Source organism: Stomoxys calcitrans, chromosome 5, assembly GCF_963082655.1.
Source record: "Stomoxys calcitrans chromosome 5, idStoCalc2.1, whole genome shotgun sequence".
Classification (NCBI taxonomy): Eukaryota; Metazoa; Arthropoda; class Insecta; order Diptera; family Muscidae; genus Stomoxys; species Stomoxys calcitrans.
In genome coordinates, this window is record NC_081556.1 from 54,544,212 (window position 1) to 54,570,798 (window position 26,587).

The 26,587-nt window shown below is 36.6% G+C and overlaps 1 protein-coding gene across 6 annotated transcripts in view; it reads left to right on the forward strand.

Moving 5' to 3' along the window:
• The window catches only part of LOC106090641 (beta-glucuronidase), a 108,497-nt gene that overhangs the window by 62,142 nt on the left and 19,768 nt on the right, over positions 1-26,587 (forward strand). The window contains exon 1 of one of the 6 annotated variants that reach the window (XM_059370275.1): positions 11,442-11,594. The exons of the other annotated variants lie outside the window; for them this stretch is intronic. Within the exon in view, the coding sequence (XP_059226258.1) occupies positions 11,564-11,594 (31 nt within the window). The 5' untranslated portion in view covers positions 11,442-11,563. Of the gene's footprint in view, positions 1-11,441; positions 11,595-26,587 lie in introns of those variants that run through there. 6 annotated transcript variants of the gene reach the window in all.

Sequence of the window (26,587 nt, forward strand, 5' to 3'; positions counted from 1 at the left end):
GTCCGCCAATTGGATATCAGAAACGTTTTCTTATCCTAAATACCTTTCATTTGAGTCCCATATTGTCGTGATTGGTCTAAATATATGTTTGGTAGGTTTTGGGGTGGGGCAGCCCCCCTAGGTACCCCATCCGAAGTTAGGATACCAAATTTTTTTTTAGGGTATAATATGCGAGCACACAAAATTTGGCTTAAATCGCATCACCCATCTCCGAGATCTGGCGTTTCTGAAAATTAGGGTAAGGAGGAGGGTCCGCTCCCCCTTCAGATATCAAAAAATGTAGTACCCTATTTTTACCACGGGGTCATTATGCACCATCTGTGAAAATTTCATGAAAATCGGTTCAGCCGTTTCTGCGTCTATAAGGAACACACAAACATACAAACAAACAAACAAGCCTACAAACAAACACAAATTGATTTTTATATATAAGAAGACTAGACGTACCGGGCCCGCTCCGCTGCGCTTTCTTTAACTCTTTAATATATTTTTAGGGTGGGGCCACTTCGCCCTGAATGCTGGTATCGAATTCGTGTCATTGTAGCTGAACGCGTTCGAATCCTGGCGAGAATGTTGTTAATGTTGGCGACATTTGCGAGGTACAATGCCATGCATGGTCGTTTAAAAAATTTTCCCCAAAGAGGTGTCGCTCTGCGGGACGCCGTTCGGACTCGGCTATAAAAAAGGTTCCTTATCATTGAGTTTCAACTTGAATCGGAATGCACTCATTGATGTGTGAGAAGTTCACCCTTGCTCGGTTACTGGTGTTTTTAAAAATTAGGGTAATGAGAAGTGCTTTTTTATGGATATCAAATTCGTGCTGCACTTCCAAATCCCTTTAATTTAATTTAATTCGTTCTTTATTCCCAACGGAAATAAAGTTCAGTTTAGGGGGTGCTTAAGGGCGTACCCCAAAATACTTGGTTCCAAAGTTGGATATCAAATTCGTTTTCTACTATCTAATGCCTTTCATTTGAGTCCCATATTGTCATAACCCATTTGACTTATCTTTAGGAGGAAAAGCACCACCTAGACTTCAGTCCAAATTTTAATGTAATTTTCGTAATCTACTTACAAATACTTTTCATTTGAGTCTCATATAGCCATGGTCGGCTAATATGCTCATTTGGGGGTATTTGAGGTGGGCAACCTCATTGGAACTAATGTTTTATGCCATATTTGTAATCTACTGCCTATTACTTGAACTTCGAATATATCTGTTTAGATGAGTTTTTGGGTTAGGGCGGACTGCTGGGAACTTGGACCCAAAATTTTAATACGATATTCGTTTTCTAGTCTCTAATACCTTTCATTTGATACCCATATTGTGCCTATCGACCAACTTTGATTTTGGATGGTGTTTTTGGGGTATGGACCGCCTCCACCCGATATCTAAAAATTACATAGCCTATGTTTCTTTCCAGACAAACGTACACAATTTATGAAAATTTTAAGAAAATCAGTTCAACCAAGTATCAAGTAGTCATAATGGGTCTAAGGTGCGTTTTTGAGGGGCGACGTGACCCCCTATACTTCGATGTGATTTTGTGTGCCAGATTCGAGATCTACTCCCAAATACTTTTCATTTGAGCCCCATATTGAAATGAACGTCCAATATGTCTGTTTGGGGGAGTTTTGGGGTTGGGGCGGCCCGATGGGAATTAGACGCAAATTTGAATATCATTTTCATATTCTAATCTCCAATACCTTTCATTTGATACCTATATTGTCCCGATCGGCCCACTTTTGATTTAGGGTTGTGTTTTTGGCATAAGGGGGAGGGTCCGTCCCCCTTCCGATATCGAAAAATTATATAGCCCATGTTTTCTTCTAGACTAACCAACACAATATGCGAAAATTTCAAGAAAATCGGTTCTGCCGTTTTTCAGTCTACACGGGACAAACAAACCGAGTCCCTTATATCCGTGATTGGCTAATGTGCCCATTTTGGGCGTTTTTGTGGGGGTGCGGTGACCCCCCATACTTCGACATGAATTTTTACGCCAGATTCATTATCTACTCTCGCACACTTATCATTTGATACCCATATTGTCCTTATCGGTCCACTTTTGATTTTGGGTGGTGGTTTTGGGTAACGTCCGCCCCTTCCGAAATCAACAAAATATAAAACCTCTTTCGCCTTCCTGTCCATATTTGCAATTTACTCGCGAATACCTTTCATAAAAACCTATTTTAAGGAGTTTTGGGGCTGGGGCCGCCCCCCAGGTACTGGAACCCAACTTCTATTGAGAAATTCCTACTCTACCCTTGAATACCTTTCATTTGAATTCCATATTGTCCCGATCGGTCCATTTTTATTTTTCGGTAGCACTTTTGGGGTAAGGGGGAGGGTCGAACCTAACATACAAGCCTACACAATTTGATATTTTCACAGATTGTGTTGGTTTGGAAGGAGCGAACGAACCATCCATTAAAATCCGCCCAACAGAAAAGACACCCCCGAATAGGAAATTTTTTGACCATGGTTATATTGATTTCAAAGGAAAGGTATTTGGAAGTAGAACACGAATTTGGTATCCGCTTCTGAGGCCAAATTGCATTATGTTCGCCACATAGGACATGCTTACAGAACATAACAATATGGGGGTGGGCGGGCTCTCATACTCTTGGCACCAGAATTGGTGTTCTACTTCCAAATACCTTTTTTTAAACCCCCTATTTCTAAGACCGTTAAATATGTCAGGTTTGTATGGTGTTTCGGGGGTGGGGCGGCCACCCAGACACTTGATCCTTAAAAAAATATATTTCAGCTTCGTGCTCTGCTTTCAAGCTTTAATTTGAATCCCACTGTCTATATGCCTTTTTGAAGAGGTTTTTGGAGAATGGCGGCCCCCAGGTAATTTGACACAAAGTTTTATACCATATTCGTATTGTACTCAGCAATAATTTTCATCCATATTGTCCCATATTGCCATTATAGGCCAATATGGGTGTTTAAAGGGGGGTTTAGGGTAGGGACTTTTATTCAATTTTTATATCCACCACCATAGGATGGGGGTATACTTAACTAGTCGAAATATTCGTCTTAAACTCCATAAAGTATATATATTCTTGATCGTCTCGACGTTATGATTCGATCTAGCCATGTCCGTCCGTCTGTAGAAATCACGATAGCGGTCAAACGCATAAAGCTAGCCGTTCAAAATTTTCCACAAGTACCTAATATTGATGTAGATCGTTGGGGATTGCAAATGGGCCATATCGGTTCAGATTTAGATATAACTACCATACAAACCGACCTCCCGATACGACTTCTTGAGCCCTTGGAAGCCGAAATTTTTGTCCGATTTGGCTGGAATTTTGCACGTAGGGTTCTGTTATGATTTCCAATAACTATGCTAGGTACGGTCCGAATCGATTTATAACCTGATATAGCTCCCATATAAACCGACCTCCCGATTTGAATTCTTGCGCCCTTACAAGCCGCAATTTTTGTTCGGCTGAAATTTTGCATGTAGTGTTTTCTTATGTCTTCCAACAACTGTGCCAAGTCAGTCCAAATCGGTCTACAACGTAATAATACTCCCATATAAACCGATCTCCCGATTTGAATTCTTCAAGCTGCAATTTTGCATGTGGTGTTCTGTTATCACTTCCAACAACTATGCTAAGTATGGTCCGTATCGGTGTATAACCTGATATAGCTACCATGTAAACCGGTCTCTCTATCATCCTTATTCGGTTCCTAGAAGCTTTAATTTGTGCTGGTTTAACAGAAGATTGGTATGTAGAATAAAATTATGCCCTACAACTAAATTTATTTTGCATAAATTGTTAGCAGAATCCATGGTGGCGGGTTCCCAAGATTCGGCCCGGCCGAACTTAGCACGCTTTTACTTGTTAATATTGAATTTGTACTCTACTCCTAAATATCTTTCATTTGAGTCCAATATTGTCCCGATCGGTCCAATTTTATTTTTGGTCTGTGCTTTTCTGCAGAGAGTCCGCTTCCGATATCAACAAATTATGTTGATATCGGAAGCTCGTTCCAGATTGTATTCGTAACCTATACTTGAATACCTTTCTCTTCAATCCCATGTTGTCATGATCGTTCAATATGCCTATTTGAGGGGGTTTTGTGGTCGGAGCCACTTTCTAGGTACAGAGATCTAATTTTAATATCAAATTCGTACTCTACTCCCAAAAACCTTTCATTTTAGTTCGATATGGTCCCGATCGGCCAATTTCTACTTTTGGGTGTTCTGTACTGTTTGAACAAACAAATTTACAGAACCGATCCCAAATCCTTTTTATATAAATCTTACATTGGACTATGGACTGTGGTAAATGCAGGAGCGTACAGGATATTCGACGTTGTCTAATCCGTATTGAGTAGATTCATGAAATAGTCTCTAAAAGTTGACGCTGATATATTCAGGCTTGTTAATTTTCCTTACTAATTTCCACCATTCCTTACTGTTTTTATTAATATTGTTGATTTGTTCGCTAATCATGCTGTAATAAAGCCTTTTTGGTCGTTAACCTAATAATCTTATACCCTCGTTTTGCTTCCAGGTATAGTTGTATAATATATATTCATTGTGAGTTTTCTTAAATTTCCTCAAGCTTTTAAAAACCTTATTCCTCGCCCAATGACATCTTTCAGTATACCACATCTCCTTTGGCTCGAACTACGATTATCTCTGGTACCAGATGATTTTACTGTGATATCAGTCAGATCCTTTAGATTGGTAATTACGTGGGTATTCAAGAGGTTTTGAAGATTCATGTTCAGCATTTTTTGAAAATTATTTTTATTTTATAGCCTGTTTGTAGCACTTTCATTTAAATTAAATTGCATTTTCAAATCAATGGATTGATGGTTAGACTTAGTATTTTCTTCGACGGTAAAATTGTCCACATTTTGCAGTAAACTGGCAGACATTGCACATACGTCATTAACCGATTCGCCAACCGTGCTCATAAACGCAAAATTATGGATAGGTTGGGTTTAAGTGGCAGTCTGCCATCAGACTCACTTAGACGTTTTCGTCCATTGTTATACCACAATAACAGAAGAAGGAAGATGCCTTCTAGTTCCTACCGTTGAACCATCCATATCGCTTTAAAAAGGTTCTCAAAGAAATGAGAACCTAAAGTGGAACCCCTTCCTACTGCTAGTGCGGGACACACACGTAAGGTGTTCTATAGTCTCTTCTTCCTCGATGTCCCTACAGCTTCTGCAAAAGTCGTTGCAGGCAACCTTCAGTCTGTCAGCATGTTTTCCGATTAGATAGTGACATGTCATGACGGACACAATGACTGAGACGTCTGTTGTAGCCAATGACAGCAAAGAAGTAGACCTCTTCAAGTCTAGATGAGGCCACATAGTTTTGGGATGCTCACAGCCCCTCTGTTTCACACTGCTTAAATACAATGGTAGCACCTAGAAGTTAAGTTGGCCTAGCTTTAAATATAATGCTTTATTCCAGTATATGTAGCGAATTCATATTACCCAACCAATTGCTCTTCCTTAACTTCTTGCTCTTGTTACACTTGTATATTTAATAGTAAAAATAGTAAAAATAGTAGTAATAGTAAAAACAAGTAAGAGCGTGTTAAGTTCGGCCAGGCCGAATCTTATATACCCTTCACCATGGATCGCATTTGTCTAGTTCTTTGCGCAGTATCTCTTTTTAGGCAAATAAAGAATAATGGATAAGAATTTTTATGCTATCGGTATACATGATATTGTATATCATGTATACCGATTCGTACCATAAGTGTATTGAATGTTGTAGACCATAGTAGAAGTCATTGGTTATACAATATTGCAGTCCATTCGGTTAAGAATTGTGCCTTGTAGGGCCTCAAGCAACACAATCGGGAGATCGGTTTATGTGGGAGCTGTATGAGGCTATAGATCGTCTAAGACCAAGTTAGACACGTATGTTGAAGATCATTGGAGAAGCCGTTGCACACAATTTCAGAAAAATCTAATAAGAATTGCGGCCTCTAGATGCTTAAGAAGTCAAGATCTCAGATCGGTTTATATGGCAGCTGTAGATCGGTTTATATGGCAGCTGCGCCCTCTAGTGGCTCAAGAATTCAAGACCCAAGATCGGTTTATATGGCAGCTATATCAAAACAAGGACCGATTTGGCCCATTTACAATCCCAAACGACCAACACTAATAAGATATATTTGTGCAAAATTTCAAGCGCCTAGCTTTACTCGTTCGAAAGTTTGCGCGCTTTCGACAGACGGACGGACCTGGCTAGATCAACTTAAAATGTCATGGCGATCAAGAATATACTTTATGGGGTCTTAGACGCATATTTCAAGGTGTCATAAACGGAATGACAAAATTAGTAAACCCCCATCCTTTGGTGGATGGTATAATAAACAAGTAAAAAGGCATTAATTTCGGCCGGGCCGAACTTTGGATACCCACCACCTCGGGTATATATGTAAACCTCCTTTCGTCGCAATCCGGTGAAAAGTGGATAACTTATGCATCCAAATTCGACACGGACATTGAGTAGTCTAATAAATATTAGTCACTTTTGCATTTTGTATTTAAAATTTCAACAAAATCGTGTAGTAAATAAAGCTTTTATGAGCTTCAGACCTTTAACTGACATATCGGTCCATACGACATCTATATCTAAATACAGTCCGTTCTGAACCATATTTGAGTCGAATTTTGAGACACGTTGAACTATTCACTGTTTCAAATTTCAGCGAAATCAGTTAAAAAATAAAGCTTTTATGGGCTTCAGACCCATTATCGGCAGATCGGTTAATATGACAGCTATACCTAAATATGGTCCGATCTGAACCATATTTGGGTCCTGTCTTGGGAGACATAAAAGTACTAACTGTTTCAAATTTTAGCGAAATCGGATAAAAAATAAAGATCTTATAGGCTTCAGACCCTTTATCGGGAGATCGGTCTATATGATAGCTATATCTAAATATAGTCAGATCCGAACCATATTTGGGACGGATATGGGGAGGCCTAAAACTACCCACTGTTTTAAATTTCAGTGAAATCGGGTAATAAGTAGAGCTTTTATGGGCTTCAGACCCTTTATCGGCAGATCAGTTTATATGACAGATATACCTAAATATGGTCCGATATGAAACAAATTTGGGTCCTATGTTGGGAGGCATAAAAGTACTCACTGTTTCAAATTTTATCGAAGTCGGATAAATAATGAAGATCTTATGGACTTCAGACCCTTTATCGGGAGATCGGTCTGTATAGCAGCTAGGTTGCCCAAAAAGTAATTGCGGATTTTTCATATAGTCGGCGTTGACAAATTTTTTCACATCTTGTGACTCTGTAATTGCATTCTTTCTTCTGTCAGTTATCAGCTGTTACTTTTAGCTTGCTTTAGAAAAAAAGTGTAAAAAAAGTATATTTGATTAAAGTTCATTCTAAGTTTTATTAAAAATGCATTTACTTTCCTTTAAAAAAAATCAAAATATAGTCCTATCCAAACCATATTTGGGACGAATGAGGGGAGATCTAACACTACCCACTGTTTTAAATTTCAGCGAAATCGGGTAATAAATAGAGCTGTAATGGCCTTTAGACCCTTTATCGGGAGATCGGTTTATATAACAGCTATACCTAAATATAGTCCGATCTGAAACATATTTAGGTCCTATGTTGGTAGACATAAAAGTACTCACTGTTTCAAATTTTAGCGAAATCGGATAAAAAATAAAGATCTTATTGGCTTCAGATCCTTTATCGGGAGATCGATCTGTATGGCAGCTATATCTTAATATAGTCCGATCTGAAACATTATTGGGGTCCTAGGGTGGGAGGTCTAAAACTACTAATTTTTTCAAATTTCAGCGAAATCGGATAAAAAATAAAGCAATTATGGGCATTAGACCCTTTATCGGCAGATCGGTATATATAGCAGGTATACCCAAGTATGGTCCGATTTGGCCCAATCAAGAACCAGCGTGCATCAAAAAGACGTATCTGTGCCAAACTTCAGCTCAATATCTCAATTTTTGAAGGCTGTAGGGTGATTACAACAGATGGACGGACAGACACATGGACATCGTTAAATCGTCTTAGAATTTTACGACGATCCGAATCTTCAGCTTAATATCTCAATTTTTGAAGGCTGTAGGGTGATTACAACAGACGGACGGACAGACACATGGACATCGTTAAATCGTCTTAGAATTTTACGACGATCCGAAATATATATACTTTATAGGGTCGGAAATTGATATTTCGATCTGTTGCAAACGGAATGACTAAATGAATATACCCCCTATCCTACGGTGGTGGGTATAAATAGCAATTGACTGCTGCATAGACATAGATGCTTAGCCTGATAAGAAAAGTTTGTAAAAAATAAACCTAGTACAATATGAAGGTTTGTGTTGGTACAGATAATTTACTGTAAATACGATATCAATATAGCAATAGTACATATCAAATTATTGTTTTTGGGTAACGGTAATGTTCCAATTAAAAAAAGCTTTCAAACAAAATTAAGTTAGTAAAAGGTAAAGCTTTAGCTCGTATCCAACAAATAATAAAAGCTTGTCGCCTTTTTCGCTCGCCGGCACATATTCGCTGCGAAGTTGGGTTGCAGCCAGCGTTGCCACTGCAAAACAAAAAGTTTCCGACCAAAATTTTTCAAAAAAACTCCCAAATTCCCTCCTATCCGAGGAAAATTGTAAACTAAATCTAAATACATGCAATCTTCTTCTAACAGTTTTTATATATTTAACAATATAAAATAAGTGTGTTCGAGTACTCAATCATTCGTGCAAATTTTCACAAAGTTCCACTGGAAGTCGTTCTCGTAATTTACTTGAGAAGAGAGCGAAAGAGGGAGAGCAAATTTTGATAATTCGAAAATTGAGAACCTGCAAATTAGTGCTGGGAGTTTTTTCCACAGAAATTTGCTACTTTGAAGATATTTTTATGAAGGTCAGCTGTTTTATGAAAATCAGCAATAGTTAACAACGAAAAGCATAATAAGTAATCAATAATTAAAAAAAATAGTATTTATTTGTAATTTTTATATTTAGTTCATTATTATTGACTTTTATTTCGGTACAAAAATTTATCAAATCGAATGGCGAATTTCACTTCAACAACTGTTGTTCTGAACATTTCTATTGGAAGTCGTTCGTGTACTTTTGCTGGCAAATTTTCTAAAGAGAATAAAATGAATCCAATTCTCCTACAAATTCTTACTGACTAATCTTTCGTTTCGCTTATTTATATTCATAATCGGTAAGCCATTACTCTGCCAAATTGATTATGTAGATCAACATTCTACGACAATAAAAATACCAATGCATGAATTTGTTAAATAATAATTGTATTACTTTACAAAAGTACAGAAAAAAAATCTTGACAAAAATCTAAATTAAAAAATTTTTATAATTTAGCACAAATACGAATGAAAAAAAGACAAAAAAAAAAGAGAATCAACGTCTGCCATTAACGAAAGCACATAAAAATCGAAAGACTCATACGGAATAGATTTAAACTCATTGTAAGTAAACAAATGGTAGTGTCAAATGGTAGCAAAGTTGTAGGTATGGTAAAAATATGACGTTAAGTGTGGTGAATAATTTTTGAGTAGTTCAGGGGCTGGTAAGATTTTTGACAGCAGAGCAAATTTTGATTTTTTATTGAGCATAGTCCCATGTCAGTAATTGTAAATTCATTAATACACTAAATTTAAACGACTTAATTGGCATAAAGTAAGTAAAATTGTTGTTTATTATCATTGGCAACGGGATTCTAAAAGGTTCTTATTTAACAATAATGGACAAAAGTACAGTTTTGTGTTAATAGTTTATTGAAATGATGGCGCCGCCGTTGAGTGATTTTTCTATAACGGTGTCAATAGTTTGTTTACCTGGCATGATTTTTGTTCATAATTTTCATGTAAACAATTGAAAAAAAAAATAGAAGCAAATTGTATTTGCATTCATTTTTCGTGACGAAGGTATCATGTACTAAACTTCCTAAAATTGGGAAAAAATTAATAAAGATGTCTTTAAAATAATATTACTTGTCTTACTCGCCGTATTTTCCTCTTTTCCAAAGAAAGACCATGATATAACTACCAGGTAGTGTTCCGTTAACAGCTGAGTAAATTTTTTTTCTCGCGAAGTACACTATCTGTCAACGAGTTTTGGTTGTGTGTGTTTATTATAGTTCAGAACAAAAACACACACATACAACGAAAAATGGAACTATTGGGTTGCCCAAAAAGTAATTGCGAATTTTTCATATAGTCGGCGTTGACAAATTTTTTCACAGCTTGTGACTCTGTAATTGCATTCTTTCTTCTGTCAGTTATCAGCTGTTACTTTTAGCTTGGTTTAGAAAAAAGTGTAAAAAAAGTATATTTGATTAAAGTTCATTCTAAGTTTTATTAAAAATGCATTTACTTTCTTTTAAAAAATCCGCAATTACTTTTTGGGCAACCCAATAGTAACATACAGAGTTGCACTAATCACTGATTTTGACAGATAGTGCACTCAATATTTTGTTGCTGAACAACTGAAACTACCTGTAAATAATTTTAACTTGGCAAGATCTAAAATATCTCCATACTGCAACGTTCGCATTTGCAATATAACTGCTAGCTGTAATGGAAAATATTTTTGAAAAATATTCATTAAGCAAATAATTATTATTTTCTGGCTTTTCCTGTAATATTATGTGGCGCGCACATATTGTTTACTTTTGATTTTTGACAATTGTCAAAATTTGTCAGTCTTAGAGAAAATTTTGGATTGGATCTTAGAGAAAACAAGTAAAAACTTGGGATACCCACACTTTATTAAAATTTTATTTAACATTTGTGAAAAAATGGAATATTCATGGGATACTATGTATGTATGTATGGGTCTCCATCGAGAAAATATGTTGAGGGGAACAAAACAACTCTCACATTGGGTCTAATCCAACCCACTATATATGTATCTAAGTATTATCCGATCTTGACCATACTCGACGCAGGTATCGAGGGGCCTAAGTCGGCTCACTGTAACAAATTTCAGCAAAATAGGATAAACAATAAATTCAAGAACCTAATCTGCGTATGGAAAAAGTATGGATCTGTCTCAAATTTCAGCATGATTACATCAGACGAACGATCAGACACGGACATCGTTAAATCGTTATGCGTTTTACGACGAGCAAGAATATATATTTTGTAGGGTCGGAAATTGGTATTTCGATGTGTTGCAAACGGAATGACTAAATGAATATACCCTCTATCTTATGGTGGTGGGCATAAAAATAAAATTTTGCTAAAAATCTACCAAAACCGAAACCATCCAAACAAACCCTTAACATTAATAGAAATCCTACCAAATTTGGTAGAAAAAGTTCAAAACGGCAACGCTGGTAGCAGCTCGAACGACAAAAGAACAATTAGATATATGGCAGTTTAAGTTAGTTTAGTTTGCTTCAGCCGGAGAACTTAGCAGTTGTGTAAAACAAAACGGACGCGCCGGGCACTAAAACCACCACCAAACAAACTACCGCTAGACGCAAAGATACTGTTAAGTGGGCAATGTGGGCACATTGATTATGGGCTGGGGAATGCGAAGCTTATTCAAATGTTTGTTTTTATTAAACGAAAATAAAACTACTCTTAACAAGGCGACAGCAATGACAACGATTACATTTGCAACAACAACAACAAATACGAAATAAATAAATTAAAAAATAGAGTTGATAAATAGATAACCCTCTGAACAACGTGTCACGAAGTCTCCGAATATGGTAAAATAGTCGTAATGTGTCACCGCCTTAATAATTTCTGAAGCTAGTGAGACAAGTGGCAACAAATTGTGATAAAGCCATCCATGCATGCTGACAAAACATTAAATCAGCTGTTCTCAATCACGTTCTTGGACGCATTTTTTTCTCAATCTGGTTTTGTTTATTTTTGGCACTTGCTTTCATGGTATTTGTGTAAACAGCATCTCTTATTCGCGCAATGCCATTCCCCCTCATTTAGTGTGACGAACATACAAATAGAGGCAAAGAGAACGTTAAGATGACATTGAAAGCGTTAAAAAAATGACGTAATTTGTCTTTGCCTTTGTTTTGACTGCTTATTCTTGTTTATCATCCTATTTACACTGTACGACAAAATAGATGAGTTTTGCTGTATAAATATAAGGCTTATTTGTAATTTAAATAATTTTTAAATTACAAATAATTGAATAAAAACAATTAAATTAAAATTAGGAAATTGTTTTTTTCCCTTCAATTTTAACAGACCGAATGAAATATGATTTCATACACATACATAGTGCTTCTATAACGACCATTACATATGTATTGGGTTGCCCAAAAAGTAATTGCGGATTTTTTTTAAAAGAAAGTAAATGCATTTTTAATAAAACTTAGAATGAACTTTAATCAAATATACTTTTTTTTACACTTTTTTTCTAAAGCAAGCTAAAAGTAACAGCTGATAACTGACAAAAGAAAGAATGCAATTACAGAGTCACAAGCTGTGAAAAAATTTATCAATGCCGACTATATAAAAAATCGCCATTACTTTTTGGGCAACCCATAAAATAAATACGGCCTTATTCACAAAACTTAAGCCTGGTTTAAGGCGTATTTAATAAAATGGCCGCATCACCACAGCTGATGGAATTTGATATGTCAAATCATTTTTGAATTCGCCTTATACAAATTTAAACTTCAAAATTAATATTTATTAATTGATTTTTCTGCTTGCTGCTACTTGGTTCTTAAACTTAGGTTTCAGGTTGTTAGACGCGTACCGTTATCTAGGTACGCGTCTAACAACATCAATCGCTATCAGCTTCATTCAGGGAACTTAGGTTTATTGCGTCGCCCCGAAATCGATTCAAAAAAGTGCTAAAAAAAACGACAGTTTACAGCGCTCCAATGCCAGATATTAGAATGAAGAAGATAAGGAGCCAACATGAATGACAATAATGGCGGCCAGGCGGGCTGAAGAAGTTCCCTCCAATCTGCCATTGCAAGCCCCTATTGCAGTCAAAAATGGCGAAAGGGCTATGAACGTGGAAAAAAGGAGTTAATTTTGCCATAACCCTGAGTCAATTTAGGCAGTGCCGCAGTAGGTGCACAACCGTCAACCCGCTCCATTTCAAAGTCATGTCATTGCATTGCAATTGCTTGATAGAAGCTCAACAGTAGTGAGAGCGATTGCTCCACCCCATCTAGCAGAGGTCCCCTGAGCACACCGAATTACTTCATATTGGTGAATAGCACCAACTTTATCTTTCGGGTATTGGCCAATTGGGAAGCATACTGAAAACGTCATCGTCGTAGCCAACAAACTTTATCCCCCTCCTTTTGGAATGACCTAAAAATCTCACAATTATCCAAGAGACCCAAAAAGGGTTACGAAAACCGTCCTTGAGCTCTAGTCACTCCTTTGCTAGTGGTACGCTAATTATTCTGTCCTTCAACATCGTATGAACTCAGTTCAGGAGGAGTCCTCATGTCCACCAGAGAGTCATGCATTTGACACATGTGATATGTGGTCCCTGGTTATAATAGAGACAAACATCTATGATGTTGGAATCAATCCCAGCTCCATTGGAATTGTGCTAGAACTACCCTGGTCTACTGTGGAAGTTAAATTCATTCTTGGTGGTTATTAGTAGCTAGTTAACCGGAGATATTATTGGAGATATTACCCGCACTTTAATTATAAGAATTTTATATTCTTGTTGTGCGGGTGAAAATAAATAAATTACAAATTACAACATCCTAGGGAAAAATATTTAAACCTGCCATCTTAATGGTTTGCCTCGAGCTAATAGGACTTTTGAATATTTTTAAATTTGTTTTTTTTTTGCTTGACACTCAAAAATTAATAAACTTTCTTCTTGCTCTGATTGGTCGAAGCAAATTTGCCGAACATTTTAAACGTCACGGCGAATTGAATTTTCTTTGCCCTGTTTTCAAATTTGGAAGTTAAATTCATTCTTGGTGGTTATTAGTAGCTAGTTAACCGGAGATATTATTGGAGATATTACCCGCACTTTAATTATAAGAATTTTATATTCTTGTTGTGCGGGTGAAAATAAATAAATTACAAATTACAACATCCTAGGGAAAAATATTTAAACCTGCCATCTTAATGGTTTGCCTCGAGCTAATAGGACTTTTGAATATTTTTAAATTTGTTTTTTTTTTTGCTTGACACTCAAAAATTAATAAACTTTCTTCTTGCTCTGATTGGTCGAAGCAAATTTGCCGAACATTTTAAACGTCACGGCGAATTGAATTTTCTTTGCCCTGTTTTCAAATTTTGACATATCAAGTTCCCAAAAAATATGCTTTGTTGTAGCAATTTGCCGATGCGGCCACCTTGTAAATACAGCTTGGCCTGGTTATGCTCTCGAAAATATAGAAAAACGTGCCAGCTGCTTTGTTTTTGCCTTATAAATATACATGCAAACGATTGCCGAACGCCTGTCGACCGTAACCGGAAAGTAGAATTCAGTAAAAACAAAAATTTTACCTTACGTATTCGTGTCAGCTGATAAAGTTTGAACAAATTTCAAAACTAAAAATGTGTATTTAGGAAACTGCTAGTCGTATTCTATGATTACTATGTGTAATGTTTTACAATTTATTGTTAATGGTTTAGGTTAAATGGATTACACTCTATGAAAAGCAGAGTTCACTCGGAGTCCAGTCTGGTCCATTGTGATACCTTAGTGAGATAAAAAGTGTGGGCCAAAAGCAAAAGTGAAAAATATGTATGTAAAAAAAGAAGAAATTACAGGAGCGCCTATCTTCGAATCCAAAGTCTTAAGGTCGCCAGACTGTATATCTCTCCCCAGAATGTCATTCTTTTGCGGCTATAGTTGTGGCACAGACTTTTACATGAAAAAATTTACACTTGTCCGGCAGGCTCATCGATAAACCGATGTTGTGTGGCTCGGAGTAAACCCCAAATCCAATCCCTGACTCCATCTTGGAGCCATCTGTGAAGATCGTCCGAAGACGGGAGTTTAAAAACCTTATATATTTTTCACGCCATCCCTGTTAAGATCCAACAGGATTTGGTTTATCACTGGTTTCCAGAGAATTGACGAGAAACCCATTCCTTGAAGCTTTACTCTTATCATCCGCTTTCTGAACACACTATCTCCGAAGTCCGCGTTGATAATCCTGCCACGTACCAGGCCGTGCGACATGGCGATGACTATCGACTGTATTTCCATGTTGTAAAATATCCCTTCAATATTTAGGAAGGCCGCTATCGCTTATTCCTTCGGTTGGAGAGAGGTCTCGTACCACTACTTCGTGGAGGGCCGTTTCCTCCATCCTGCCCTTGAGGGATGCATGTTGTGCCCTTATTAGGCAAATGCGGTTGTATTTTGGAAAATTGCATGTGAAATCGAAATGCGCAAGTCCATATATATTTTCAAAATTAAATTTTATTAGGAAATACCACCGCATTTGCCAAATAATAGATGACAAAATTTTGATTTAGCATAAAAATCCGGACTCTGGTAATAAAGTAACACCACAAAGGGATTTCAAAGGAAATTCCGTTTGTTTTTTCGTAATAGAATTCGCACAATATAATATCGTCTTGAGGGAAACCAACTAAATTATATGCACAATAAAGTTGTTTTCTCAAAAACATTCCATTAAGGAACTGCGGGCATACTTCTCTAATATGAATGAGTGCCGTCTGAAAAATATAAAATGGTTAGTACCGTTTAGTACTAGCTTTATTATCGATCTGGTATTTGTTTTAATACCAAACCGTTATTAGAAAATAAATATAATACCATTGAAAAGAATTTTTAACTTATTTTATTTCGGTTATTTATGTCAATTATTACAAATTTCCAATTCCAAAAAATAATGTGACACCGTGACCAACTTCAATTCTTTGTATTCAGCAAATAATTCCATATCCAACGATTCTCTTATTGGTTTAAGTACCAAACCGTTATTAAACAAAAAAAAAATACCATTGAAAAGAATTTATAATTTCGATTATTTATGCCACTTATTACAAGTTTCCAATTACAAAAGTGTATGTGACACCGTGACTAACCTCGATTCTTTGTATTCAGCAATTGATTCCATATCCATTGTTTCTCCGAAGTGGTTTTTGTATGAATACACCAACACAGCCCGTTTATCACACAAGTGACTATCATGTTTTTGATATAGATAACGTCCGTAAAGTTTGTGCTTTTTCCATTTTCTCCACTGTCTGAACATGTTTTTACGCTCACAAATCCTTTTAAAACATTTTATTCAATTCAACCAAATGTTTCATTATGGCATCTATATTTTAAGTACCGAGATAAGCAAAACTTTTGCCGCAGTGACAAGAATACAAATGTGATATCATCAATTCTTAAAAGCCTCTTTCGTCAGGTATTAAAGTGATACCAAATGGTACATACAGCGAACAAAATAATACCAGCCGGTATTGGCAAAGTACCGTCCTTTTTCTATCAGTGTTCCTTTTTATTGCCGAGTCCGTACGGTTTGCCGCAGAGCGACACCACCATAATCATTGAGTCTTCTAAGGTATAAGAAAATCAAATCGGGAAATTTGTTTATGTAGGAGCTATATCACACTTAAACCTATTCAGACTACACATTATAAAGATGTTGGTTGTTTAAATAAAAGTTTTCGTGGAGATTTTCTGTTAAGAAATCAAATTGAGATACACGTTTATATGGGAATTATATCAGTTTATGGATGTAGAAGTCATTATACGAGGGTTGCTTTTCATATTTCGGGATTAGAGAACACAAAACAAATATTATCATAGAAAATCGCTTCATTGTTTTTCAAAATATTCCCCATTAAAATCTATAAACGTTTGCATGCATTTCAACCAACTGTCTTTTGACAGCTTTTTGACATATGTTTGCAGTGTTGCATTTTTCAGTACAGAGCACCTCAACGCGCTTAATTTATTAATGGACGGAAGGAACCTTATCAAAAATATCACCTCGTAGCTTTTGCTAAGCGTACAGTACACAACCCACAAAATATTCTCTTCGTTAATGAGTGATGACGAGTAGAGGAAGCGTGGTACCTATAGCTGTGGCTTCTTGATTTACGGCAGAAGAAATGGAGGTGGTCTCACGCGAGCAGCTGAAAACACCCGGCCAGTAGTCGGCACTTTTAACGGTTATAAGATGTCAGTTCTGTGTTCACATTCACTGTGAACTACCCCCATTTTTTTGCACGTTCTCCATTTTATTAAATTCAGCTTCAAAATGTAATAATTTCAAATAGAAAATGTCAGATGTTTCGAAAAAGTGATGCTTTACCAAAACACCCCCCAAACAGGACCTATTTACTGACCATGGGAATATGGGGCTTAAATAAAAAGTATTTGAATGTAGAATACGCATCTGATATCCAAATATGGGACCAAGTGTTTGTGGGGCCGCCTCTCACTAAAACCATCCCCCAAAGGGGACAAATTTAAGACCATAGCAATATAGGGCTCAAATGAAAGTCTTTGGGAGTATAGCACGAATTTGAAATCAAAATTCAGGAAAAGTGTCTATTGGGCCACCCCACCCCCATAACACCACCCAAATAGGAAGTATTTGCTGACTATTGCAATATGAGTCTCAAATAAGAGGGTTTTTAAAGTGGAACACGAGTCCGATATATATTTTCAAGGCCAACTCACTGAGTGGCCGCCCATCCCCCAAGCCGGTCATGTTTGCCGGCTATGAAAATATGGGGCTCAAATTAAAGGTATGTGGGAGTAGACCAAGTATCTGATATCAACATTAGGGTCCAACCTTCTAGCGGACTTCCCACCATCATAACAATCCCCAAATAGGACGTATTTGCTCACCAAGACAATTTGGGTCTAAAAGAGAGTGGAACTCAATATTCATAGGTCCAATACCCCAAACCAGACATATTTGCTGACTTTTGCAATAATGAGATTAGAAAACGAATTTGATACCTAATTTTGAGGGAAATGGCAAAATGAGGTTCAAATAAATGATATATAGATATATGAGAATAGAGCATGTTGCTGATATATTATCCGGGCTTAGTGTTTGGTGGACCACCCTATTCCCCAAAACACCCCTAAATCAGGCATATTTACCGATGATACATGTCAATGTGGAGCTTAAATGAAAGGAATTGGGGGGTAGAGCAAGAATTGATACCCATTTTCGGGACCAATTTTCCGGGGGTCTACCCCTTTCCCAAAATACCCCAGAAATAGCAATTTTTTTCTGGCCATCGCAATATGGGGCTCAAATAAAGGTATTTGGGAGTAGAATACGAATTTGATATCCATATGTAGGACCATGTATTTAGGGCATCACCCCTTTCCCAAAACACCCCCAAAAGAAAAAAATTTTTCGACTATGCCAATATGTGGCTCAAATGAAAGGTATTTGAGATTGGAAAACGAATTTGATAACCTATTTTGGGGCAATGTGTTTGGGGGACGCCTCAACCCGTAAACTCCTCTTAAGCCCATGGCAATATGGGGTTTAAATAAATGGTATTTGAGAGAAGAGCACGATGCTGAAATTTTTTCAGGGCCAAGTATCTGGGCGGCCACCTCTCCCCCGAAAACACCACTAAATCAGACATCATGAAAATATCGGGCTGAAATAAAGTATTTTAAGAATGGAGTACACCTTACATCCAAACTTAAATTCGCAGACCAATAAAGATCATATGGGATTCAGATAAAGGAAATTATATTGTTAAACTGTTAGTCAAGTTGGCATGGTATTTCACTAAAAGATCTTTAATTGTCGAAAATAAATATTCCAAGGAAACTTTTGTTCTATATAAAGTAAAGGAAGGCGCAGCGGAGCGAGCCCGGCTCAGCTAGTATACAGTAGAAATAAAATGAGATTTTTCAAAGTTAACAATTTAAAACTAAATTAACTAATAAATTAATAAAAAAGTGATTTATATATTATATATTTTTTATATAAATAAATAAATACAAAATTTAAGCTACATATGCATGTAATGCATGCTGTTTTTCGCTGTCGTTTGTTGCATAATACACGTAAATTGTTGCTGTCGCTGGTTGTAAGAGAGCATGAAGCTAACAAAGTTAGTCCATTAAAAAAATAAATGAAATCATCCATGTTTTTTTTTTGTTTCATGTTTTTTTTTGTTTCCTATGGGATGATGATCATTCACCTACGCCTGTGATCATTATCTACGACTACGCTATGTGAGTATTAAAAAATTATTATATCCCTATTTTATTTTGGCACTCGACACACAAGCCTAAAAGAAAAATGTCTAAAAATGTCAAATGTAAAAAGTCTATATTTTTAATATGGGTTGGTATTGCCTTTTGACCAACCTGTTGAAACTATTCTAGATAAAACCCTGCAAACATTTTCGTTTGCCAAATAATCTTCCGCTAATCTCCTAGATTAAGATTATGGTCGCGAACACACACGCTCGTCTACATTCCAAAAAATTATTCGTTACACATAATATTCGCCAAGTAAACTTTTCTTCTGAAAACCCTTGGACTTCGTTTATTATAAAAGGACATGTTTTTTGCGATAATTAAAACAATTATAAGCAGATCTCATTTGGTAATTCAAACACTCCTTTCAGTAAAATTATACTAAAAGACTTTAATTTTCGCACAATGCCATTCGGTTATGTAAGGTAAGTTTGACTGAAAAGAGAGTTCAGATATTAATCCACGCTCTAAAAAGTAACCTCGAAAAAGAAAATTTTAAGTAAGGAATTCCGTGCTACTTACAAAATCCTTAAGTGGTTTTCCATTACACTCCCCAAAGGGGGTTTAAGTCTGGTATCGTCTCCCCTATTAAGTACGGGTGTCTGTTAGCCGCAAAAGACGGGCAATGACATAGGTAATGCTCCAACGTCTCATCATCTTCCCCACATGCCCTTCACATGTTATCACTTGCCGCACCGATTTTGCATAAGTGAGCTCGTAGTCCTATGTGTCTCGTTACGATACAGACACATAGATATACTGACCTTCTTCTTGCTTCCTTTCAGTAATAACCTAGTCCTCTCACGATCCTTATCACCCCATAGGATTTTCGCCGTCCTACCGCCCGTTTCGCTGTTCCACAGTGTTACATGCGCGTTTATCGCCGACGCCCTTAAATCGGACTGCGTCGACCCGAAAGTCTTCGGGTTAGCCAAATTTGTCGAAGGCGTTAATCTCCTTTTTACACTGCAAGACTGTTCTTGACTTTATCGTCCTGGTTCTTATTGTCCTTATGACAATTTTGCTGTCCGTAAAGATGTTTACACTCGACTTAATTGCGTAAGTACCACCCACCTCACGCATTCCGTGCTCGCCCGGATATCCGCCTGCAGGACAGATCCCAGTACCTGGGTTCTCAATGTAGACACCCAGGCCTACTCTGGCCAACTTCATTATGGTTTTGTATTGTGATCAGTTGAATTCGTTATACTATAAATAAAACAAATTATTTACTTATTGGAGTTGTTGCTTTCGCACATTTAAATACCTTCTTTGGGATGGTTATTTCTTTATCGCGTAAATGTTACCAATCAATGTACGTGTCTTAGAAATTCTTGTTGTGTTTTTTTTTACCTGGCAGCCATTTTTGTGTTGCTCTACAGGCTTCTTCCTTGTTCTGTTCCTATAGTATCACAATGGGCGAAAACGTCTAAGTGAGTCTCATGGCAGAGTGCCACTTAAATTTAACCTAACCTACAGATTTTTGTCATTGGACATACCACCATTTTTGTACATATGTATAGCGAAACTTCCAAAATGTTAACTTTTCGAGTTTACACCTTGCGCACTCGACTCAGCTGCTCAATTATTTACAAGCCCATAGGCTTGCTAGGGATTATTTTCTTGTGAACGCCCAAAGTAATGTGAAATAGTGTGAGTATTTTAAGCTTACCACTATTTATCTCAAATACATACGCTTTCTCTCTAGTAGGAGAGACACAAGAGAATAATTAATGGCCCAGCACACGAATAATCGTTTGTGGCTATCAAAGCACTTTTGCAACTAAAGAGTTTTTCGGTTTAAAGTTTTTTTGACTGTTAGGGCGAATATCATTTTAGTTTCACAATGTTTGTTTGTTTCTCTTTTGAGACGTGCTCAATGAGCGGAGATTGTCTTGCAATGGGGAAAGGAAAGCCAGAGATCACCACACACACCAACAACTATGGGACGGATTTCGTCTTTGGTTAGAAGACTTTCGAACCATATTAGGTGTGAAGGCTTCAAGAGCCGTACGTTGGTATGTTGTATTTATATCGTATTTATTGCCAAAACGCCTCTATTATATAAAACCAATTTACCCACGTGCGACAACGCTATCCTCTAGCTTTTTCTTTCCCAATGCATGTGTTCTTGGTTTTACAACAAAAGAATGTTTCTTTTACCGTAGGCGAAGCTTCTAAATACTTTACAATAAATAAAGTTAGTTAAGCTCAATTATGCTATGTTTTACGGCTAACGTTTGATATGTTCAAGAGAAACGTTATACGATTAGAATAAAAGAAAAACTTCGTGATAAAAGTATTTTGTTTTTCATAAAAATATCCCAAATATTTTATTTTTTTTTGTGTGTAAGAGAAGAGGATTACTTAGTCGTGAGGAATTGTATTGTATTGTAATTATTATACCCTCCACCATAGGATGGGGGTGTACTAATTTCGTCATTCTGTTTGTAACTCCTCGAAATATCCGTCTCAGACCCCATAATGTATATATATTCTTTATCGTCATGACATTTTAAGACGATCTTGCCATGTCCGTCCGTCTGTCTGTCGAAAACATGCTAACTTTCGAAGGAGTAAAGCTAGCTGCTTGAATTTTTGCGCAAATATTTCTTATAGTTGTAGATCGGTTGGGATTGTAAATGGGTCATATCGGCCCATGTTTTGATATAGCTGCCATATAAACCGATCTTGGGTCTTGACTTCTTAAGCCGCTAGAGGGCTCAATTCTTATCCGATTTGGCTGAAATTTTGCACTAGGTGTTTTGTAATGAATTTCTACAACTGTATTAAGTATGATTCAAATCGGTACATAACCTGATATAGCTGCCATATCAACCGATCTTGGATCTTGACTTCTTGAGCTTCCGGAGGGCGCAATTCTCATCCGACTTGGCAGAAATTTTGTACCACAGCTTCTCCTATGACCTTCAATATACGTGTGCAATATGGTCTGAATCGACCTATAGATTGATACAGCTCTCATATAAACCGATCTTCCGATTTTGCTTCTTGAGCCCCCACAAGGCGCATTTCCTATCCGAATGGGCTGAAATATTACACAATCCGAATCGGACTATAACTTGATATATCTCCAATATCATAGCAATTATTTCTTTTTATCATATGTTTGCCTAAAAAGAGATACCGCGCAAAGAACTCGACAAATGCGATCCATGGTGGAGGGTATATAAGATTCGGCCCAGCCGAACATAGCACTCTCTAACATGTTGAAATAAAGGTATAGATCGCATTTGTTTTCCAATCATTACCAAATTTTCCATCTTTCTATCTATCTTTCTTTAGCCCAAAAGCATGCGATATGAATTTTTGGTAAAATGGACGGATTTAAACTTATAAGAACTTAATTACTAAAACTTTCAACCAATTTGTGAAAAGGGCTGTTTTAAAAAGTTGTAAATACGGCTGATAGTGTCGAAAGTGGAAATATTCTACATCAAATTTAATTATGAGTCACCAAAGAAATGAAATATATCAATATTGTATTATTCATATAGGATTCACTTTAGGAGGGTGATTAAGACGCCTTGGGTTTATTTTTATGAGGTCAGTAACACATTTAAGTATTTTTGAAATGTTTCACTGACTGCTTTGTAACAAAGTTTATAGCTTTTATCAATTTGGGTTAGACTAATAAGGCTCCAATTGGTCAAATAGTGTTGCGACATCCTTATCTTATCTAAACAAATGGATAGAACCTAATCAATACCATGCGGACAAGTACACAATTAATGAATACCTTTCCATAATCAAATATCACGTCAATTCTGCCATATGTTGTGATTCCTATACGCATGTGTTTATGTAAGCACAAACTTTTTATTAGGAGGAAGTGTATATTATCTATCCAGCGTTTCCGAATTATAATTAGTAGTGTGTATTGCAAATAACAAATTGTGCCCATGAACATTCCACTAAGGAACACGGTCCGATTCAAGTCCGATTTCAAGTTTAAGCTCAATGATAAGGGGCCAACTTTTTATAGCCGAGTCCGAACGGCGTGCCGCAGGGTGAGACCTCTTCGGAGAGAAGAATAATTTAAGAAAAAAAAAATATATATTGGGTTGCCCAAAAAGTAATTGCGGATTTTTCATGTAGTCGGCGTTGACAAATTTTTTCACAGCTTGTGACTCTGTAATTGCATTCTTTCTTCTGTCAGTTATCAGCTGTTACTTTTTGCTTGCCTTAGAAAAAAAGTGTAAAAAAAGTATATTTGATTAAAGTTCATTCTAAGTTTTATTAAATATGCATTTACTTTCTTTTAAAAATCCGCAATTACTTTTTGGGCAACGCAATATATATATTGTATATATTATTTTAATGCAAAATAATATATTTATTTTGTCATTCCGTTTGCAACACGTCGAAATATCCATTTCCGATCCTATAAAGTATATATATTCATGATCAGCGCAAAAATCTAAGACGATCTAGCTCTGTCCGTCCGTTGAAATCACGTCTTCAGTCTTTAAAAATATAGGTATTGAGCTGAAACTTTGCACAGATTCTTTTTTAGTCCATAAGCAGGTTAAGTTCGAAGATGGGCTAAATCGGACTACATAGACCGATCCACCGGTCTTTGGCCCGTAAAAGCCATATTTATTATCTGATTTTGCTGAAATTTGGGACAGTGAGTTGTGTTAGGCCCTTCGACACCCTTCTTAAATTTGGCCCAGATCGGTTCAGATTTGGATATATCTGCCATATAGACCGATCCGCCGATTTAGGGTCTTAGGCCCATAAAAGCCACATTTATTATCCGATTTTGCTGAAATTTGGAACAGTGAGTTGTGTTAGCTCCTTCGACAACCTTCTTCAACTTGGCTCAGAACGGTTCAGATTTGGATATAGCTGCCATATAGACCGATCTCTCGATTTAAGGTCTTGCGACCTTAAAAGGCGCATTTGTTGTCCGATTTTGCTGAAATCCAGATTAGGATATAGCTGCTGTGTAGACCAATCTCACGATTTAAAGTCTTGGCCCCATAAAAGGCGCATTTATAATCCAATTTCACTGAAATTTGACACAGTGGCTTATGTTAGGCTTTTCGACATCCGTGACGTATATGGTTTAGATCGGTTTATTTTTAGATATAGCTACTAAAAAGTCCAATATTTTGTTATACATAATTGAACAGTGACTTGTACCTATTAGTATTTGGTCCAAATTGGGACATATTTTGATATAGGTGCTATGGGGCATGTGGTATGAGGCATGCATTTTTCACCGGATTTTGACGAAAGGTGGTTTACATATATACCCGAGGTGGTGGGTATCCAAAGTTCGGCCCTGCCAAACTTAACACCTTTTTACTTGTTATATATAAGATATAGCAACCCTCGTATTGAGCCTATTAACTCTGGGTATATATGATTAATTCTTTGTAAAATGTACATTTGTTTTGGTAATAATGTATAAATTCCCATTATCGACATTTGTACGAGTATAACCTTCTAAATATTATCTGAAAAGATACATTTTCTATAACAAACGCGATGATTGAGTACACTTGTTATTAGAAACAAATATAGCCGCATAAAAAATATATTTCGAATAAAGTTTGTACACCCGGCAACGAAAAAGTTCAATGCGTGAAAATACATACATACATAAATATGTATACACATTAGACTGTCTCACGATAAAAAAAGACAAAAATTTTGGAAATAGAGAAACGCATACCCTCCATGTTTTTCTTTTGTTTCCAATTGGAGAAGTGCGAAATTTTAGGGCGATTGGTTAACGATAACTCTTGCCGACCGGATGTCCAAACTTGTATGTAGTACTTTCTAAGGAATAAATATGGAGGGAATGCACATCAGGCAAAATTTGCTAGCATTTTGGGACACTCTAATATACATACATAAATGCAAAGAAAAACAAGTAAAAGCGTGCTAAGTTCGGCCGGGCCGAATCTTATATACCCTCCACCATGGATCGCATTTGTCGAGTTCTCCGGAATCTCTTCTTGATAAAAAAAGGATATAAGAAAAGATTTGCTCTGCTATTAGAGCGATATCAAGATATGGTCCGGTTTGGACCATAATTGAATTATATGTTGGAGACCTGTGTAAAATGTCAGCCAATTCGAATAAGAATTGGACCCTTTGGGGGCTTAAGAAGTAAAATAGAGAGAACGACTTATATGGGAGCTGTATCAGGCTATAGACCGATTCAGACCACAATAAACACATATGTTGATGGTCATGAGAGTATGCGTCGTACAAAATTTCAGGCAAATCGGATAATAATTACGACCTCTAGAGGCTCAAGAAGTCAAGATTCCAGATCGGTTTGTATGGCAGCTATATCAGTTTATAAACCAATTTGAACCATACTTGGCACAATTGTTGGATATCATAACAAATCACGTCACGCAAAGTTTCATTCCAATCGGATTAGAATTGCGCTCTCTATAGGCTCAAGAAGTCAAGACCCAGATTTATATGGTTATGGACCGATATGGCCCATTTACAATCTCAACCGACCTACACTAATAAGAAGTATTTTTGCAAAATTTCAAACATTACTCCTTCGAAAGTTAGCGTGCTTTCGACAGACAGACGGACATGGCTAGATCGACATAAAATGTCTCGACGATCAAGAATATATATACTTTATGGGGTCTCAGACTAATATTTCGAGTAGTTACAAACAGAATGACGAAATTAGTATACCACCATCCTATGGTGGAGGGTGTAAAAATTAGAACTCACAATTGTGTAAACATAATTTCTGGAGGAAAATATTTATTAAGAGTCACTCAGTTGTGGTGATTATGGACTAAAGCAAAATCTATGGTTCACCTTTTAACAGTTGAGCTAATAAATATAATATAGTTATGTGATGTTTCGCTCCATATAAACGTACATACTCGTATTATACATGTATGTATATGTATATAATTAGGTATTGATTTTTTAAATAACTGAAATACATAATCCTCTGCTCTGTTACCCTATTTGAATGAATTTTCGAATTGAATTTTACGACATTGGCATATTTTGTATACATTTTTGTCTTTAACATGTAAACAACTCGCATACGCTCTAGAAAGGCTTAATCCTTACCCTAAGTTGTAAGTTCCAATATTAGGATCTAACTTCGTACTGGAATTTGGGGCGTATTTTCATAATACAATTTCATCTGAAACATCAACGTGCAAAATGTTTTGGGGTGTAATTTCAGAATTAAACCAGTAAGAAAAGGCAAAAGTCGGGCGGGGCCGACTATATAGTACCCTACACCACCTGATAGGGGCATACTAATTTCGTCATTCTGTTTGAAACACCTCGAAATATGCGTCTGAGACCTCACAAAGTA